Below are 18,389 nucleotides of genomic sequence, written 5' to 3' on the forward strand. Positions count from 1 at the left end.
TTCTTCCAGTTAAAAGGGAGGGTTTTTTTTCCTTCTCATCTTTACCCATGCATAATAATGTGCATTATTTGTGTTAGTCTCTGTAAGAATGTCTTCAGATGACTGTGTTGTTATTGATGTTTTGAAATTGAATTGAATCATCTACTTCAGACATTATTATGATGAAGAAAATAGGGCTGAATGGGTAAATGAAGTTGTAAGCTATGAAGTAAGTTGTGTGATAGATACGTTTTCTGCGTGTTGCATTCAGGGGTGCTTTCTGAAATGTATTAGTCATTATTTAGTGTGTCTGGTAAATGTGAAACACACACTGTGTCTCTTCATGATTTGACACATCCGGAATATCATATATGAAGTTTGATTGGGCAGGTGACCATACAGTGTTCGGTCAATTCCTGTTCCTTCAGAATTAATGTCTGTGAATTTATGACAGTCAAAGAATAGAAGATTAAATAGTTTTGTAGAGCATTGAGATGGGAGTTGCTTTTTTATGGGATTTCAAAAAATCCATAAAAGTAAAAATGTGCTTTTTGCAAAAACAAACAACAAAAACATACATGCGACAACATAGAACCATGGGGTATTTTTTTTTTTTTGCAAATCACTGTTGGTGTTTTTTCCTTCTTTTTTTTCTTTTTTTATGCAGATATCCAGTGAGGGAAATATCATATTTACTTAATTTTCCAAGCAAGAAGTGATAATATACAACATTGGTGATATTGTTCACTTTTACATTTTCTATTATAACTTACGTAATGATGATTTTAAACACTGACTGAAAACTTTGGGACCAAAGTATTTTACAACAACACCCTGTGTTACGAAGTGTTTCCATCAGTGAAACACACACACACACACACACACACACACACACACACACACACACACACACACACACACACACACTAGAGGTGTGTCATGTATTTTCTTTTCTTTGTTGAAGGGTGATCTCTCATTTGTCAACATGCATTTCCTGAGTCTTGCTCGTGTTTCATATTCCCATTTGCTTCCAAATACATTTAATCACTTAACTGTAACATGATTTTAATATGGAAACAAGTACTCATTCATCAATTGAATAAAATGCAATCAATAAAATGCTGTTAAGAGAGCAAACTGGTGAATCATTTCTATTTAAATCGGATATGTTCTTGACTACATTATCAAACCACATAAATACATTCAGAAATGTATCAAGGGATTTTAAATCTTGAAATCAGTAGATTCTCTCAAAAGCCTCTTTTGCCTTCCTCAATATAAAGTATAACATCTGATATGATTGATGTGACTTAAGCACAGCAGTCAGTCATCACACCTGCCAGTGAGGAGCAGTCACACACTGTTAACCTCAAGATCTTGAAGTGTTTGTGAGTCAACGGAGCTTCACAAACTCAACCACCGTCTGATTTTGTCAAACTTGAGCTCCATAAAGAGCCCTTTAGTTTCATCATAACGATCGTGCGGCTGACACAAAGGTTATTTCAAGACTTGCTTCGTGTCTGCTTGCTGTAAGGTAAGGGCAATACACATTTTCTACAATATTAAATGAATTAATGATCCAAGAGGTGTTGCAATCATGCCGTGCTTTTCCAGGTCTGGGTGCACAGTTCAGGTCATAATATTATTAATGCTTAAAAAAGATCTTTCTACGAAGAATATTGTCAGTCAAACTTCCCCCTGAATAGCCTTCTTTCTCTATCATAATGTGTTAAAAGGATTGTATTCAAGAGCAGTGAAAAGTGAATAAATGTTAGGTAATATTTTAGGAAGAAAATAGTAAAAACATTTCATGAGTCAAAACATTTGATGTTTTTTTTCCATTGCTGATGTATAACATATTAGATAATGGATAAATTGTTAAGCTGATAAAATTACAAGGAATATAGGTTACTGTATAATAAGGAAAATATTACTGCATGTTACTGACATTCATTTTGGATTACTTTAACAGATGCATTCACATTTACTTGATAAACCATGAAGTATTCAATAGTGTTCATATTCTAGTGTATTCATTTTTCTAAATTGTGACTTGCAGCAAGGATGTATGGCTTAAAGACTTGCACATGATGATTACATGCATTGTGGTCAACCACATGTTACTTGAGCAAACAGGAAGACAAAAATGTGTTCTGAATGACAACAAACAACAGCTGACTTACACATGTTTTTGTGCTTCATTGCTGTTTTGATGCAGGCACCTGCCAGAAAATGACCATGCAACCATTAACTCCAGTGAACTGTGCAGGCCTTCTGCAGCCTGGATGCTCTCTGCTTCAGCTGGATGGGGAAGTTCTCTTGTTTGGCCAGAAAGGTTGGCCTAAGCGCTCATGCCCGACAGGAGTGTTTGGGGTACGGATTAAAGGTGGTGAGATGAAGCTGAGGGCCATCTGCTTTTCCAATGACTCATGCTACCTCCCTCCACTACGCTGTCCGGCTGTCTGCCGCCTGGATCCCTATGACGGGCTTCCAGAGAGTTACCTCATCCATGGCGGCCGCACCCCAAACAATGAAATCTCATCGAGTTTGTACCTGCTTACTATGGATAGTCGTGGCTGCAATCGTAAATTAACGCTGCGCTGCAAAGAGAAAGAACTGGTGGCGGAAGTTCCCGGGGCCCGATACGGGCACACAATGAGCATAGTTCAAAGCCGAGGGAAGACAGCATGTGTGCTGTTTGGGGGAAGGTCCTACATGCCCACAGAAGAGCGGACCACCGAAAACTGGAACAGTGTTGTGGACTGTCTTCCGCAGGTGTTCCTGTTTGACCTGGAGTTTGGATGCTCCTCTGCTCACACTTTACCTGAGCTCAGTGATGGGCTGTCATTCCATGTGGCCCTGTCTCGAGAAGACTGTGTCTACTTCATTGGAGGTCACTCACTCGCCTCTGACTCACGCCCACCTCGGCTGTTTCGCCTGCATGTCGAGCTCCTGCAGGGCAGCCCTTTGCTTTCTTGTGAAACCTTAGAAAATGGTTTGTCCATCTCTAGCGCTATCGTCACTCGCACAGGTCCCTCTCACAAGTACATCATCTTAGGCGGGTATCAATCAGATTCCCAGAAGAGGATGGAGTGTAACACTGTGATTCTGGATGAGAAAGCCATTCGCTTTGAGTGCCTTCAGTCCCCCGAGTGGAGTCCGGATATCATCCATAGTCGTACCTGGTTTGGTGGCAGCGCTGGGGGGGGAAGTGTCCTGTTAGGCGTGCCAACTGAGGGAAGGCCATCTCTGCCTGAAATGCATTACATGTATCAGGTCAGCTTTCAAACTGAGGGAGAACACAAAGAGGAGGAGGGAGCGCAGGCCTGCAGTCAGGAGTCAACAGATTATGATGACTCCACTCCTCTGGAAGACTCTGAGGAGCTCTATTTTGGTCGAGAGCCGCATGAACTCGAGGACAGCAGCGATGATGAAGGGGGCACTTACAATGAAGAGGATGAGGAAGACGAATCCCAAACCGGTTACTGGATCAAATGCTGCCTGGGCTGTCAGCTGGACTCCAACACATGGGAGCCATACTACTCCACTGAGCTCCATCGACCAGCGATGATATTCTGCTCCAGAGGAGAAGGGGGTCACTGGGTGCATGCGCAGTGCATGGAGCTCTCCGAGACTCTGTTGCTCAAACTCTCGCAAGGCAACAAAAGATTCTTCTGCTCGGACCACGGAGGTCTCCCCTACCAAGAAATGACCCCACCCCGACACATTACTCCCCTGAAACGCAGCCCAATGAAGGTTAAAGGCAGAAAAACACTGATGGCTATCAACATGTCCCCAGCCAAAAAGAGCTTTTTCAAAAGACTTTTTGACTAACTCGTGTTTTCATTGTGAAATGTGGATGATAGATGATAGATGATAGATGATGATGTTCAGAATATTTCTGGTTCACATATAAATGAAAAGGATTTCAAATGCACAATGTGGCAATCTGTAAGCAGTGTGAAAAAACTGTGTGAAAAAATGAAACCTTATATTTTATGCATATGAGCTGTATGTTCGCATTTTTCTATTACATTATATAAAGTGTGACTAAAATATGCAAGACTGGGCGTTATTTCTTGTTTTGTTCTTTTATTGGCTTTAAAACTGTCTATTGTTATTTTGTATTCTATTTAACATCACAAGTTTCACCCCCACACGTTCTTTCTGCCATTAAGCCGACAATTACTAAATGATTTGTGATGACAATAATAATAATTAAAAACACAGCACCAAATTAAAGCGTTTTCCTGTCCGGTTTTTAATGTGTTTTTAGTATTTTCATATTACATTTTCAGCATATTTAAATTCACACTCTGGCTGGATCCTTGTGCATAATGTATCTTAAATCATTTTAAAATTCAAAAGTTATAGTAGTTAGATATTAGATGTTAGATATAAGTAGTATTTGTTAAATCTGCTATGAGATTATATATAAAAATGTAATTTATCTATCAAATGTATTTGTTGGAATTCATATGTGGCATTTCAGCAGAGTTCTCTGCGGTGCTTCAGTTTTTTTTATTTGCTGTCTCGCAGTTTATTGTTAGTAATTTATTTATTCCTTGATGACAGTTTCAGATGCAAGTGATGTCTTCTCAAAGAAAATAAACTTCAATTCTGTGCAACTGAACAAATCATACATTTTCTCAACAAACTGAAACATGAGGATCAAGTCAAGTTTTGTCTTTATTTATTCTTTGAGGAAACAGAAACAATGAGTACATACTCTCTTCCACAAGAACAGTTTGTCAAAAAGGAAAATGAAATAAAAAATCTAAGTAAATGTAGAGGAATCTTTGTGTAATATTCTGCTATTATGCAAAACAAATCACCAGAGGAAGTCTTCTGCAACTCCAGGAAACTGTTTACCTGATGTTTACTGTATGTACGGAAGCAGAAAATTGAGACGACACTCAGAAATGTGCACAAGTGGGATTTCGCGAATCATCCATCATCCATCACATAGGAAATCCAATTCATTATGGCAAAAACAAATGTGAGACAAGTTGCAGTATAATGCACAGTAAAACACGGTGTTATTGTAGGACTGTGTCAACTATTCAGTGAAAAATGAATATTTCATAACTGTCATTTGGTTAAACTTATGACAGAAAAATAAAATCAAACATTCAATCAAGTAAGAAAACAAAATTGCCTGTCACAATTCAAAATGGTGAGGGCAGAAAAAGACAATATAATCAATCAATCAAATAAATAAAGTTGCCAGCAAATCAGTTTACATCAGGTCTTTCCGGCTCCTGCCCATCCCTCTCCGCTGTCAGTTGAACCACTAAAGAACTATCCTCAGAGAAAAAGAGGCAGGTTAGACACAGAACTTAAGAAAAATCCCTGCCTGGTAGAGTCCATGGGGTATTAGGCTCTGTAATGGACCATACTGTATTTTTACGATATCAACAAAAAAGGTCAGTATATGCTTTATTTTAGAAGAATTCAAATAAGTATCATCTATCCTCCACTGTGCAAAAACTAAAAGAGATAAAAATTGGTTCAAAGTGACCTAGCATCTATTATGCCCCTCAGGGATCCCACGATAAAGCACTAAAGTAATCTTTTCAGAGGGCACTCATGAAACAAAGAACATTTGGGTCTCTGTGATTGCATTTTGCTTCAGCAGAAGTGATATATTAATACAGTGGCCACAAATGTGGTCTTTTTAACACAATTTTGCACCATGACTTACAGCGCTTTCATCTGTTTCCATAAATATCCCCTCTATATAAATTCATAAATGTGTCATATCCTCGCAATACAATAAAATGCACCATATTTCACAGACGATGAAGATAAATAAAAAAAAAAAGAACTGGGGGGAGGAAAAGCAATGAGAAGATACCTGTGAGTAACTTCCATAGCAGGACCCTTTGCTTGGCCATTTTTGCAGTGCAACTCTATAAGTTGATGTAACAAGGAAAACTGACAACAGGTAAATGGCCAAAACAAATGAAACAGACACGTTGAGTAACCTTATTCCTCATGAAAAGTCAGGGGGCTTATCGCTGTCTGTTGCTGATATTCATCAATAAACGATTACATTTGCCACTTAAATCACAAAAGGAACAGACAGCAATATACACATATATATATACATTGAGGTAAATCCCAAAATTGCAGAACTCTCTTTATTCATCAAATGGTAAAAACCGCCGGATAAAAGGAACAATCAAGTCAAAAATCTAGAACCTCCAGAGACATATTCTCATCATTGTGGTTCTCTACAGGATCAATAGTAGCTTGCAGAGCTCGGGCAGAGTCCTTGTGAGCCTCCATAAATTTCTGCAAGTACTTGGAAGTGTAGAGCCAATGATGTTTGAGCACATCCTCCAGCTCAAAGGCCTTTGACTGACGTGCATTCATCTTTCTGAAGCGCCTGAACAGTTTGTTAGCTGACTCGTTCCCCTCGCTGGCCCAGGCTCCAATGGATCCATCTCTCTCAATGATCTCAGGCACATGAGCAAGGGTCTTGTGTAGATAATTGGTTATCTTTCCGTTGTACCTATATTTGAAGGTAGAGGAGAGGAGGTCAGCAAAGCGCTGAGAGTTGAAGCTGTAGCGGCACAGCTGGTCAGGGCACTCCTTTGCTGGGCAGGTGGCACGCCACACAGGCTTCATCTGTACATACAGCCTCATAAGCTCCCTCAGGGCCTCCCTCCTCTCCTCTGAGGGCACCAGCTCACACACCACCTCCACAGCCTCCTGGGTCATTAGCCTGCGGGCATAGTTCCCATTCATCCTCATTACCGGTTTAAGCTTCATCGTCTTCCTCAGCTGTTTATCTAGGGCTGCCCTCCAGCTGCGACGTTCCTCCCGGCTGGGATTGACCTTTTTGTAAACTTCCCCAATCTCATCCTGGAAGATTTTGTAGAATTCAGTGGCATTGCCAATATCACAGTGCAATGCATCGAGTGTGGGGTGAGTCTCCATAAAGGGTTTGGCAGACACCCCTTTGACTCTGTCTCGCAGCTCATCTACAGACTCAGAGAAGGGGTTCGTTCTCCATATTTCGTAACGTTCAACGTTCTCTTCATGATTACGTGTGACAGAGTGCAGCACCATGTTGTGAGAGGCCTCTGCACGACTGGTGTCGCACAGTGTGCAGACATATGAGGACCCTGAGGCTTCCAGTCCCTCCATCTCCCGCACCATCTTCTCATCATACCCTGTGCCCCGAAAGTGGAAGCGAAAGGAGCGGAGCAAGCCTCCCATGGACAGGATGAGCCGGCTCTCTTTCATTGCATTGCGCTCTGCGACTATGGGCCCAAGGACAGCTGTGAGTGTCTCATGGTCTGACTCATCCACAAACATCAGGCAGAGGGGCTTACAGGACAACTCTGAGTTCGGCTTTGGCTCAGTGAAAATGGAAACCTCCTCCTCCTCCTCGTCTGCCAGGACTGAGACAGACATCACAGTGAAAGAGAAACGTACAGCCTTCTCTGGAACAGCTGGTCCTCCACCATGTTTCTCGCTGACATCACCCATGCCATCACAGCATTCCTTGATCATAACACTAAAGCCTGAGGTGCAAGCACTGTCTTCCATTCCATTCTCTCTCAATCCCTCCATGATGTCCTCCTCCAGATCCTTTAATGCTGACACTAGTGCCACATCATAGCGAAAGCGGCGAGTGATGGTGTCAGCCAGGGCGTCATCCACCGAGGAAGCACATCCAGCGAACCCATTAATAATGCCAACACTGCAAGTTGTCGACACGTTCTTGAGAGCTGGCTGCCATTCAAACTGGTGAAAACCGGGGAGAAGTTCCTTCTCTGCGGCTCGAAGGGTGTGCAAGGGCTGAAATATCTGGCGGCCACTTGTGGCTTTGACAGTGCGGTACATCTTGTGATACTGGCTGCAGCTCAGGAAAGTGTTGACCCGAATGGCCAAGCACACAGCAGGACTCAACCCAAAGCCTCTTCCTGCAGAGAGAGAAAATGAAAGGAGAAAAAGTTTCAGAGAGAGACAGAAAGAGGCAAAATAAAAACATAAAAAGAAAAAAAAAGCAACGGGAAAGGATTGACACATGAAGGGAATTTTTTAACACCAAACCGTGGAAGCCTATTTCTAGTTCTTTGAAAAGAGCTGCAGCATCTAACATTTCCTCATTTGATCCCCCACCCCATTTGGAGTAATTTTTACTATGAGACAGAAAGAATTGCAAATTTAACATCCAAATGTGAATGTATCATTGTCAAAAGCCCACAAGCCCATGATTACAAAATCCAATATTTCCTAATTTCCAAATGTTATAAGGGGACAGAGGGTGAATCAGTGAAGCTGGCAAAAGTGATGTATTGGCTGCAGATGAAAACAGACACCAGCTGGCTTCCATTCCCCAGAGAGGAGGATGGTGCTGTCTGTGTAATTTGCAGATACAAGAGTTGCTGATGTTGTTTTGATTCTAACAGCCCCTTCACAAGAGTTGTTATTGTGCATTAAAGGGAGTGTGAGAATGAGAGACTGACAGACAAGACGTGTGAGAGTGGGAGAGAATCAGGGAGGAGCTGGGCGTCTAACAGCGTGGTTCAATAGACAGAGATGGACAATAATGAAATGCTTTTCAATCAAAAATCTCAGAAAAACTTTCTTCTCCCTCCTCTACAGTGAACTTTTCAACTCATTGTTATTTATGAGATGACTGTTCTCCTCAGAGGTGGGTGGAAATATTAATGAGAAAACACTATCATAATTTTCATTTGTTTATGTCCCTCTGCTGTGGCTATGAAGGGCTGTGATGATTGAACAAAAGGCTTCTAACAGTCTCTTACCTTGCATCATGGCCTCCAGCTCATCTGCCTGTCGATGTTCATTCCCAGATCGCAGTGCCAGCAGGAAGAGAGTCAAACACACAGACTTCAGGTCACCACCTTCCTCTTTGTCTGCAAACATCCTCACTTGGTTCTTCAGATCCTTCAGCCGATGCTTTTGGGCACGCCGGGTCAGCGAGAGCAAGTGCTGGCGGGGTCTTCCACCTTTATTTGCTAGCAGGTAGTTGTCAATTTCTGATGAATGCTGGCTTGCAACTTCCTCCCGCTCGTGGCTCAAACAGTGATCTTTAAATGAATCTAGCTTCACCTGCTTGCAACAGCTTTTGCGGGGGCAGAGCAAAGGCAGGGAATACAGAGCTGATAAAAAGGTTTTGGCAGGCGGGGTGAGATCACCAGGGGCACAGGGCAAGTTACAAGCAGGGCAGTAAGGTCCCAATACGTGGGTAAACTTGGCAATACAGCTGTGGCAGAAGAGGTGCCCACAGGGGGACTGAACTGGATCAGAGAGCAGGTGGTCACATACTAGGCAGGTGAAAGAATTGATGAAGTCCACTGGGAGCTTCTCGAGGATCAGCTTGTTACTCAGGTGGTCATTCTGGCAGTGTGTAATGTTCCTCACCCACTGCTCCCTCTGGACACTGACTTTCCTCCAGGCCTTGTGCACAGAACCGTGATGGTCGCCGAACGGTCTCAGAGCCCTCTTCTCCCCAATAACAATGATGTCACTGGGGTCCCTCCTGGTTCGTTTTACCAAGCTCTGGGCTCGAGGAATGACTTTCCTCCTCTTCCTCCCAGTTTTCTGGAATGAAGTTTTCTTTGGGGAGCAAAGGTAGCAGAGGGAAGAGTGAGGTTTCCACTCAGGGACTTTTGTTCTGGTGAAGCTGCAGAAACCTCCTCCTCGTATAGCCACCATCCAGCAGCGATGACAGAAGGAAAGAGGGTTGATAGCTTCTGTGTCCTCGCTGACGTCTACTTTGAAGACTTTAAGGATGACCTCTGGCCAGCTTGTGAACTTGCAGCCCATTTTACGTAGGGCAAGTTTGCTTGTCTCATCCAGATCTCCATGGACATCATGCACTGGTCCTTTGACCTTTGTTAGGGTCCTTCCGCAAACACGGCATAAACACCTTCAGAAAAGAAATGCAAACTTCAAATTCCCAGTATATTAGGCAAGAACAGAAAAAAATATCAAATATATTCTATTGCTCCAACTCTATTGCACTCTGTTGCAATTTGTACGTCACAGAGAATCTAATGTTAAAGACAAAAATTATATTATATATACTGTATAGAGAGAGAGAGAGAGAGAGAGAGAGAGAGAGAGAGAGAGAGAGAGAGAGAGAGAGAGAGAGAGAGAGAGAGAGAGAGAGAGAGAGAAATACACACACAAACTAAAGTACTGAAGTGAGTAAAATTATACAGGGCTATTTCTACATATATGTAAAATGGCCGATATTTCTATGTGGTATCGTGACATTTGATTACCTGAGGTGGTTCATGTGAGTTTCCATTTCCTGTAGTTTCATGTCCACTCTCTTGCCAGGGCCCTCAACATTTTCCTTGCTTTTTCCCCCAATGCACAGCTTCATAACACTATCTGGACTCACTCTCTGATCTGGATATGAAGCTGCAGGAAGTGAGATCTCTAACGAGAATTCTTTCTCAGGCTGTGCCTCGCTGGGAAGAGGTGCTTTCTCCATGGACTTCACCCTAAACAGTTTAAACTTCCACTGAGAGTACTTAGAGTGGGGATGGCAGAGCTCAGCCGGCATGAGGGATCTGGGACCATCTGTCTCTGGGCTTTCTGCCTCCATGATGTGACTTAGAGTTTAGACCCTAAGGAGGAGAGAAGAGGAGAAGAGAGAAGAGGAGAGGGTACGGGGGTTAGGAGAATGATTTCAGCTGTCCATGAGATAATGGATATAGAGAAAAAGATTTTAAGGTTCAAATCCTCATAGGGGATTTGAACCTAGTGCCTTCTCAGGGTTGAGCCTATGACACAATCTAAAAGCTTTACTTGAATCCAGTTGAATTTATACACCGAGTGCCCTGAAATCCCACAGAGCAGAGAGTAGTGAGCCCTGACCTAGACTGCTGTATTATACCATAAGTGGCATTTAGATCTTGTGTAAAATGCATGAGACAAGCACTGTGGGATCGATACAACACCAAAATCTTCATTTCTTTCATCTTCACACACATCATTCAGAGAACCATTGTGACTTTTTTTTTTCTTTTGACATAGCAAGTTTGCTAAAGGGACAACCTCTTCTATGCAAGGCTGTCAATCATTTATATTAGTCATTTTCTTGGCTGGAGAGAGAATTGGAGCCCTGGGAGCCTCCGACTAGCATTTTAAATGCGAGGCAAAATTGGAGACACCACAAACATAATTCATAATACATAGATATTGACACAACAGAAAGGAAAAAATAAATAAGAAACCATCATATTGAATAAACATCATAAAGAATTATTCCAAACACAACACATTTCACCAGTCAAGTTCCCTTATACAGCACAGCACAGGTTAGATCAATGATTCTGCTGAACAAATGAATCTTATTTCATCTCTTCTCATACGGTCTCCGTCCCATTACCAAGTCTGACAATACAGCAGTCAAACAATCTTCAAGACTATTACATCGAATTTTGGGTCTTACCATTGCACCCCTATAGTGCACACACGGGAGAGTCTTCAATCTAGCCATCTTTCAGCGCGCTCACTATGTATTCTCCCTTGGAGTCTTGAATCTGTCAGTCTCCCTTATTTCTTGGCTCTCTGTGTATACTTCACATGCTGAACTCTCCTTTGAGACAAACAGCTGAGCCTCTGTGCATGTGTGTCAGCTGGGCTCTTACCTTGTTTTTCAGTCTCAGCTGGCGTCAGCTCCCTTGGGGGGCCCTCTCCGCATGAGAGCACAAGGGAAGCCCTGGAGCCAGACCCTGCGCGTTGCATATACTGTATATGTTTGGGTTTGTCGCAGCTTGGAGCCTCTGTTACCAGGAGTTGTGGTTTCACACAGTGGGAATGCTCTTGTCTGCATCCCCGTCTCTTGTATTTATACCCTTCCTTTGATGGGATCCCAACAGTCAATTCCTGCCACCTGAATGAGCCAGCTGCAAAAGAAAACAAAAAAAACAAGGCCAACCCCAAAGCACAGTTGAAACATGTGCATGATGAACAGAATTCAACTGCACACCACAAACAAACAACATTTTCTACAACACACTCGTCCTCAGCTACAAAATCCTAAATGTCATCTTTATATCTCCTTCTTCATATCAATGTGCACTCAGAAAGAAAAAGAGAGGCACTGTTTAACTTTTGGAAGTCCAGAAAGAGCAGAAATATGCTCAAAACAAAGACAAACTGAATAGTGATGTGTGATTTTAACAGCAGAATAAAAATAGTAGGACTTGCTGTTATTATTCTCATTTTAATTAGTGGTCCAACTTTCTTCGTTGTCATCGTTCTGTATTAGCGTGTGATGCATCAGCAAATCCACACTGAGGCTGCTGTGAATCTGAATGATAAAGGCAGCAAAACAAGTGAGTCACATTAGGTTGAATTCTAATTATCGTGTGTGTGCTGTTGTGATGTTTCATTCAGCAGTCACTATTCTGATGAATTAGCGTTCAAAAAAACACAAACAACTTACTGAGGTGTAAAGTAGCAGCAGAGCTTCACAAACCACACAGTATACTGTCTATTGTGATAACTTCTCTTCAGACAATTGCATTGTCATGCATGCTTTTTGCTGCTGCTGTTGCATCCATCCCTGTATTTTTACAAGCATTTCACATAATGTCAGTCCTAAAATAGCACATTTCATTCATCTCTTCAAGTACCGTCTCACTGTCATTATTCTGAATGAGTTTTAATTAGACAGCATTATTTGATGTAATGTCTCAGCAGGTATGGGGAGTATTTGCCCAAGATCATTCTTGTTTGTAATTATCCAGGGGATTAATCTGGTGTATTCACTGCAGGAGCTGGTTGCTGTTGCATTGGATTTGCCCGCCAAGTCATTAGATACACAGTCAGTGGGCACCAAACAACAGTTGGGTCTCTCCCACTCTTGTCAGCTTAACAGGGGAGCCGGATAAAAACTGGCAGGCTATGCAGCTTATATTTCATGCATATGGTCAAGTGTGACCTTAGACCACACTAGCAATTTCTATTTGTTTGGGTCTTTCTTTCTCTCCCTTTGACAAGCATGCCTATTCACAAGAATTGTGAAAGAGCAAACAAGTTGGTGGCAAAACTGCAGTTTTCTTAGCCTATTCAAATCCATCCGCCACAGTTGAGATATCTGAAGTACACAGTGCTTGATTCATTACTTTTCCAAGCACAAGGAAATGATGGATTGTAGCAAGATGTTCTAAGCCTATTTATAGTTGATATTTAGATTTATTATAGCCAAGTAGCCACATGTTTCCAAGGTAAACGACACACCTTGCTCCATGGCAGACAGGGACAGAGCTGCAGATGTCTGTCTGACAAACAAGCACTGACCTCCTGAGACCCTCATCTCTCTATGCCGGCTAATTGACTTGTTATTGATCAACTCAAAGACGGCCTGATTTATGGGAAAGAGGACTTGTGGAGACAGCCACCTGGCATGGAGCGGAGTGTTATGAATGTGAGGAGCAGACCCTGTGGGACTAGAGGCTGCAGTTTAGGAGGACATGCAGGAGTTTGCAATGCACCGGTGAACTGACACCATGCACTGGGAGGGGGTGTTTTTACACCAATATAGTAAATCCCTACAACATGTGTGTTTTTGCATGTGTGTATGCATATGAGCATATAGAAGGTGTGTGCATAAACAAGATGAGTGTGAATAATATCGTGCCCGTGGGGGGGGGGGGGGGGGGGGGGGGGGGGACTGTGAGATTTTAGAGTCTGTGCTTTTCTGTGGGTTATGCATGGCAACATGACCAAATGAATATAAAATAATCCTACGAACCCACGCTTGAGAAACTTCACAGTTACTACTTTTGGTTCTCTTTGTGCAAAACACAGAAAAAGAAGGACAGGGGAACAAGAGTGAAGGTGTACGAGCTGAAAGACAGAGAAGGGGGATATAGTAGTGATCTTGTGTAAAGGAGTTGCACAGGATAACAGGCTAAGCTCAGAATAGAGAACACAAAAGGGCTTAAGGCTGATTGCAAGCTGTGACAAGGAAAGGGGGAAAGAGATCAGCCCTTCCAGGCAGAACTATGTAAGCCAAAGGTCCAAAAGAGATCCTCTGACAGCCGGAGTCACATAGCAGCTTAAGGAAAAGTGTCAATAGCAGAAATGGACAATGAATGAATTCCACAGCAGCACTGGTATCTTTCTCACAGGGAATAAAATGTCAGCGATGTCCACATTTAAATACACCAGCCAAAATTGCGGCATGATATTTAAAAATGTCATGAAGAATGTGGGCATCTTTGTGATTGTATTCAGGGTGAAGGGGACGTTTCGCTCTCATATTCCTGAGATGCGATGTGCAGTATATTGAGCATTTGGTATGCAAATTTCTAATTGAAATTTCATGGCACGTTCAGCAACTTCTTCAGCTTCTCCCAGCCAATCCGCAGTGAGTCGCCTCCTACTGTCCACTACTTCTATCCTTCATCCAGAGACATGATTTGGTAGATTAATACTCAAAGAGGTAGACTTCAGTGCAGAGCTATTCGTCAAAGCTGGCTGCCAGAACAAAACCCCTACCTCACTACTCAAATCTCCCCCCATTCATCGCCCCCGTCTCTCATTCAATGTCTTGTTTCCCCTGTATCACCACTGTCCTTTATAGTGTTTTATTAATAATCAAATATGTGATTATCCCAATGAGGTGATTAATTACTGGCCCTCCCTCCCTCTGTACCACAGGTTGGTGCGCTTACAATCACTCAACAGCCAGTTGAGCGATGCTATCTGGGGGCCTTGCATGACCCCGTATGACTCTGCTGCATTTTTGTCCGCTCATCCTGACTGATGGAGCTTTAACAGAGAGGAGAGACGCAACACAACATCACAGCTTCTCCAAATAACATCCCCCACAAGCTGCTGACAGACTGACACCACAATATCTTCCATGTCCAGTTTTCCAAATATAAATTTTATTGGAAAGTCTAGTCTTGGGATCATATTAGCTCATTCCAAGTCTTGCATTAGCTATAACTTTCCCTGAGGCACTGCAGAGTTGTTTTTGCTTTTTGGACCAGTTCCATTTGGGATATGATAGGATTTAAGTTTATTGTCATTACACATGCACAAGTACAGAGTAACGATAAGTCATTTAGCATACAACCCAGAATTGCATTGTATTAGGCAATGTTCTATACAGAAAGTGCATGATGTCGGTACAGGAAAAGAAAAAGGAACCATAGTTATGATGTGGTTCCTTTTTCTGTACATACATAAAATCACACACTTGTATTTCTATTGCACTGCACTTCTGCAATTATTTAGAAGAAGAAAAATTGTGCTTCATTATACCCCATGGGAAAATTTCTTCAGCAAATTGACCCATCGGTAAGCAAGCACACAACAAAGTGTTCGGGGGGAGCTGATGGGGGCCAAGGATTTTGCCCCTGGTGCAAGTTTGTGGGACGAGACCCATGGGGAGAACATGCAAACCCCACATAGAAAGGCCCTGGGCTGGAATTGAACCCATGATCATCTCACTGTGTGGCGAGAGCATTAACCACTACGCCACCATGGAAGACTTGAAAGGACCTTACCTCTGTCCTGGTGAGTTTGACCAATATAGAGAACAACTTAAGCCAGTTTGTTGTTTCTTTTTGAAGAGCATTTCATATTTACAATTGCAAGATAGGCTATATAGCGGTCAAATAGCATGCAGACATTACAGGGTGAATACATGGCAGCACTGAGCTGGAGTAGAGCCCTCCAAAAAGTGAGACCTGTATCTGAACAGACAATCCAGATGGCTGTTGATCCACTTGAAGTAAACCAAAAGGAATTAAACCCTAAGCCACATTCAGGAGCACTAGAGTAGAATAGGGAATCAAGACCAGTGTCTTTAATCAAAATAACAATGCTGTTTAATTCCGTGTTGATTAAATGCAGATTTCGTGGACTGAAGAGCAGTCCTCTTTATACCAGGGGACCTGCAGTCACGTAAACATCTACTCACTGAATTTGTTTCGTGTTTAACCGTGTATTAGTTCTCTTTTCTCAAACTGTCTGGTGCTGGTTTACACAGAAGGTCTGTCAGCTGAGGGGTAGTATCTTGCAAACAACTCCACAAGATTTCAAGTATTCAACATCCTTGGAGAGGGATTTCTCTGCAAATTGTTAAACACCTTCATAAGTGGGTTACATCCACATTCCTTTTTTAATGAAATGGCAGTAATGCCAAATTCTCAGCTCTAAATTTCACACGGTTTGTCTCCTGACTGGTCATTCTGCTTATTTCTCTTCTCCCTCCTTCCGTTAGTCCCTTTCCATCAATGTAATGAGCAAATCATGGCCACTAGGGAGAGATGTAGAGAGAAAAATTGGTCCCATTATATGTCAAGCAGTGTGAAAAGAGCAGCACTGTTGTCTGTCAACCCTAACCCCCAACTGTTCCCGCTCTTAACTTCCCAGCAAACACAAAGAGGCCTTTTCCCACACATAGATCTGCTTATTATTTCCCTGTCTTTTAACTAAAAAGCCCATTATAGAAAATGCCAGGACAGCCGTGCCCTTTTCTACTCTAGCTCTGCCACTGTTCAGACAAGAGAACAATGGACACAGTAACATGCGCTGATTCAGGACTGATTTAGAGTGACTGGTCTTAAACCTGTCTTATAGACTACAGTAATTATAAGGGGTGAAGGGAGGGGCTGTAAAGGATGCGGTGCATGGGAGGGGGCCTGTGCAGGAAGGTTGTTGTCATTTGGCAGCCAGTCCAGTTGGAGAGAGAAATGACTGCTGAAGCCAGAGCCTGGGTGGTGGAACATTTATCAACCAGTCATCACAATGATTCACATGATGCAGCAGGGAACTATTATTTTACCAGTCCAGGCACTCAAACCAACCTGCTTGTGGAGAGGATGATGATAGCTGTAAGCTTTATGAGCACTGAAAGCGACATATACAGTAATTGTTTGAGAACAATAGTTTGGGAAGGCCTATCTCTTTCCCCAGAATTGTATGGACTCTGTATATTGGACCAGACTGCGAAAGAATTGCACAATTGAGCCCAACACACTAGCATATGGCATTTTTTTCCTCAGCAGCAGAAAGCGGCGGTTCCTCAAGAAGGGGCTGACAAGCATGTTGTCCCTGTACTTGGAGGGTGTAGTAACTGGCGCTGAATACATAAAAGATCACAAATAAATAGACCATCCACCTGCTCTGCAACTGCTGTGGGACCAGGTAGATCAGAAGGTATTGATACAGTTTTGCATTTGCAGGCCTGCCTGTACAAGCAAGTACAGCAGGCTCCGCATAAGCAAATAAACTCCTAACTGAATAGGGAATAAGGGAAATGGACGAGGCAGACTTGTGATAGCCTTCTCATAATAACGATGATAAAAATGCTATTCTTCTATTCATTCTCTCCCCCCACTTCCTTTTTACCAGCTTTCCCTTTTGGCTTCTGCAGGAGGCACATCATTCTAATATACACACATTTTCATCCCATCCTTTTTGTGAGAGAGAGAGAGAGAGAGAGAGAGAGAGAGAGAGAGAGAGAGAGAGAGAGAGAGAGAGAGAGAGAGAGAGAGAGAGAGAGAGAGAGAGAGAGAGAGAGAGAGAGAGAGAGAGAGGAGAGAGAGAGAGAGAGAGAGAGAGAGAGAGAGAGAGAGAGAAATGGGGACTGTTTATTTAGTCAGATGGTCTAACGTGTGTGGAATAGATTTGAGCTGATGAGGAAGCTGTCTGCACAGTGGCAGTTGGCATCAGTAACTGAGTGAATGATGCCGTCTCAGAAGCTGCTTCCTCCTTTCCTCGTTGACCATTTCCTATAGAAGTAAAAAGTAAATCATACTTTATCCAAGGTGGCATATTGACAGTTTGGACACATACGAATCATTATCACCAGTTTGTCTTGCAAAAACAATGTTAGAAGAACACATTTAAATTCAAAATTTTGGTGGAAGGCAACAACACTTTCTGCCAGATTACAGACTGAACTGGTTGTCTGCAGTAATGCAAAAGTAAGATAGTTGTGTAGCAAGTAGTTTTGTAAAGTTTTCAGTCATAAGTCACAAGTATTGGACAGTTACAAATTCTGATCTGATCAGAGGAGGACATCAAGTCGGAGAAATATGAGGCAAAATACAAGGCAAGCCATCCAAAAACTAGACCAACAGACATATGGCTGTCTGCCATATCTGTTCAAAATCTGGTACCAATCCATCAAATAGATGCTGAGATATTTCACAAATTCAGAAACTCTGCCCTGCTGTCACCGAAGGACAAGTAAAAGGATTTCAAGTGGTTATTATTCTGTCACCTAGGACTGTTTGCACAAAATTTCCCTTTGCAAATAAAAACCAGGAGAACAACATGAAGCAATGCACATTGTGGAACACATGCTATGGAAATCCTTTGCGCCATGAAAAGACAAGGCATGGGGCATGAAATTTGCACTTCAAATCAAAATCAAAGTAAAT

General features: G+C 42.4%; 2 protein-coding genes across 2 annotated transcripts; one reads left to right on the forward strand and one right to left on the reverse strand.

Annotated features, from left to right (window-relative positions):
• Positions 1-1,320: 1,320 nt before the first annotated feature.
• On the forward strand, positions 1,321-4,239 carry rag2 (recombination activating gene 2). The gene is made up of 2 exons (XM_080475878.1): positions 1,321-1,513; positions 2,198-4,239. Exon 2 carries the CDS (start codon positions 2,212-2,214, stop codon positions 3,811-3,813), a length of 1,602 nt encoding a protein of 533 aa, XP_080332004.1. The 5' UTR covers positions 1,321-1,513; positions 2,198-2,211; the 3' UTR covers positions 3,814-4,239.
• A 412-nt stretch (positions 4,240-4,651) lies between these two features.
• On the reverse strand, positions 4,652-11,802 carry rag1 (recombination activating 1). The gene is made up of 4 exons (XM_080475471.1): positions 11,628-11,802; positions 10,251-10,601; positions 8,766-9,892; positions 4,652-7,916 (listed from the first exon to the last, which is right to left on the reverse strand). The coding sequence occupies exons 2-4, from the start codon at positions 10,577-10,579 to the stop codon at positions 6,169-6,171; spliced, it is 3,204 nt and encodes a 1,067-aa protein (XP_080331597.1). The 5' UTR covers positions 10,580-10,601; positions 11,628-11,802; the 3' UTR covers positions 4,652-6,168.
• Between the last annotated feature and the right edge of the window lie 6,587 nt (positions 11,803-18,389).

This window comes from Lipophrys pholis, assembly GCF_963383615.2.
Source record: "Lipophrys pholis genome assembly, chromosome: 11".
Taxonomy (NCBI): domain Eukaryota; kingdom Metazoa; phylum Chordata; class Actinopteri; order Blenniiformes; family Blenniidae; genus Lipophrys; species Lipophrys pholis.

What these genes read in the sequence shown, in the direction of transcription:
- rag2 (XM_080475878.1), top strand. Translation starts at nt 2,212, where the DNA reads ATGACCATGCAACCATTAACTCCAGTGAACTGTGCAGGCCTTCTGCAG.
- rag1 (XM_080475471.1), bottom strand. Translation starts at nt 10,579, where the DNA reads ATGGAGGCAGAAAGCCCAGAGACAGATGGTCCCAGATCCCTCATGCCG. An exon ending in ACTCACATGAACCACCTCAG is followed by an intron (nt 9,893 to 10,250) that starts GTAATCAAATGT and finishes TCTTTTCTGAAG; the next exon opens with GTGTTTATGCCGTGTTTGCG. An exon ending in GCTGGAGGCCATGATGCAAG is followed by an intron (nt 7,917 to 8,765) that starts GTAAGAGACTGT and finishes CTCTCTCTGCAG; the next exon opens with GAAGAGGCTTTGGGTTGAGT.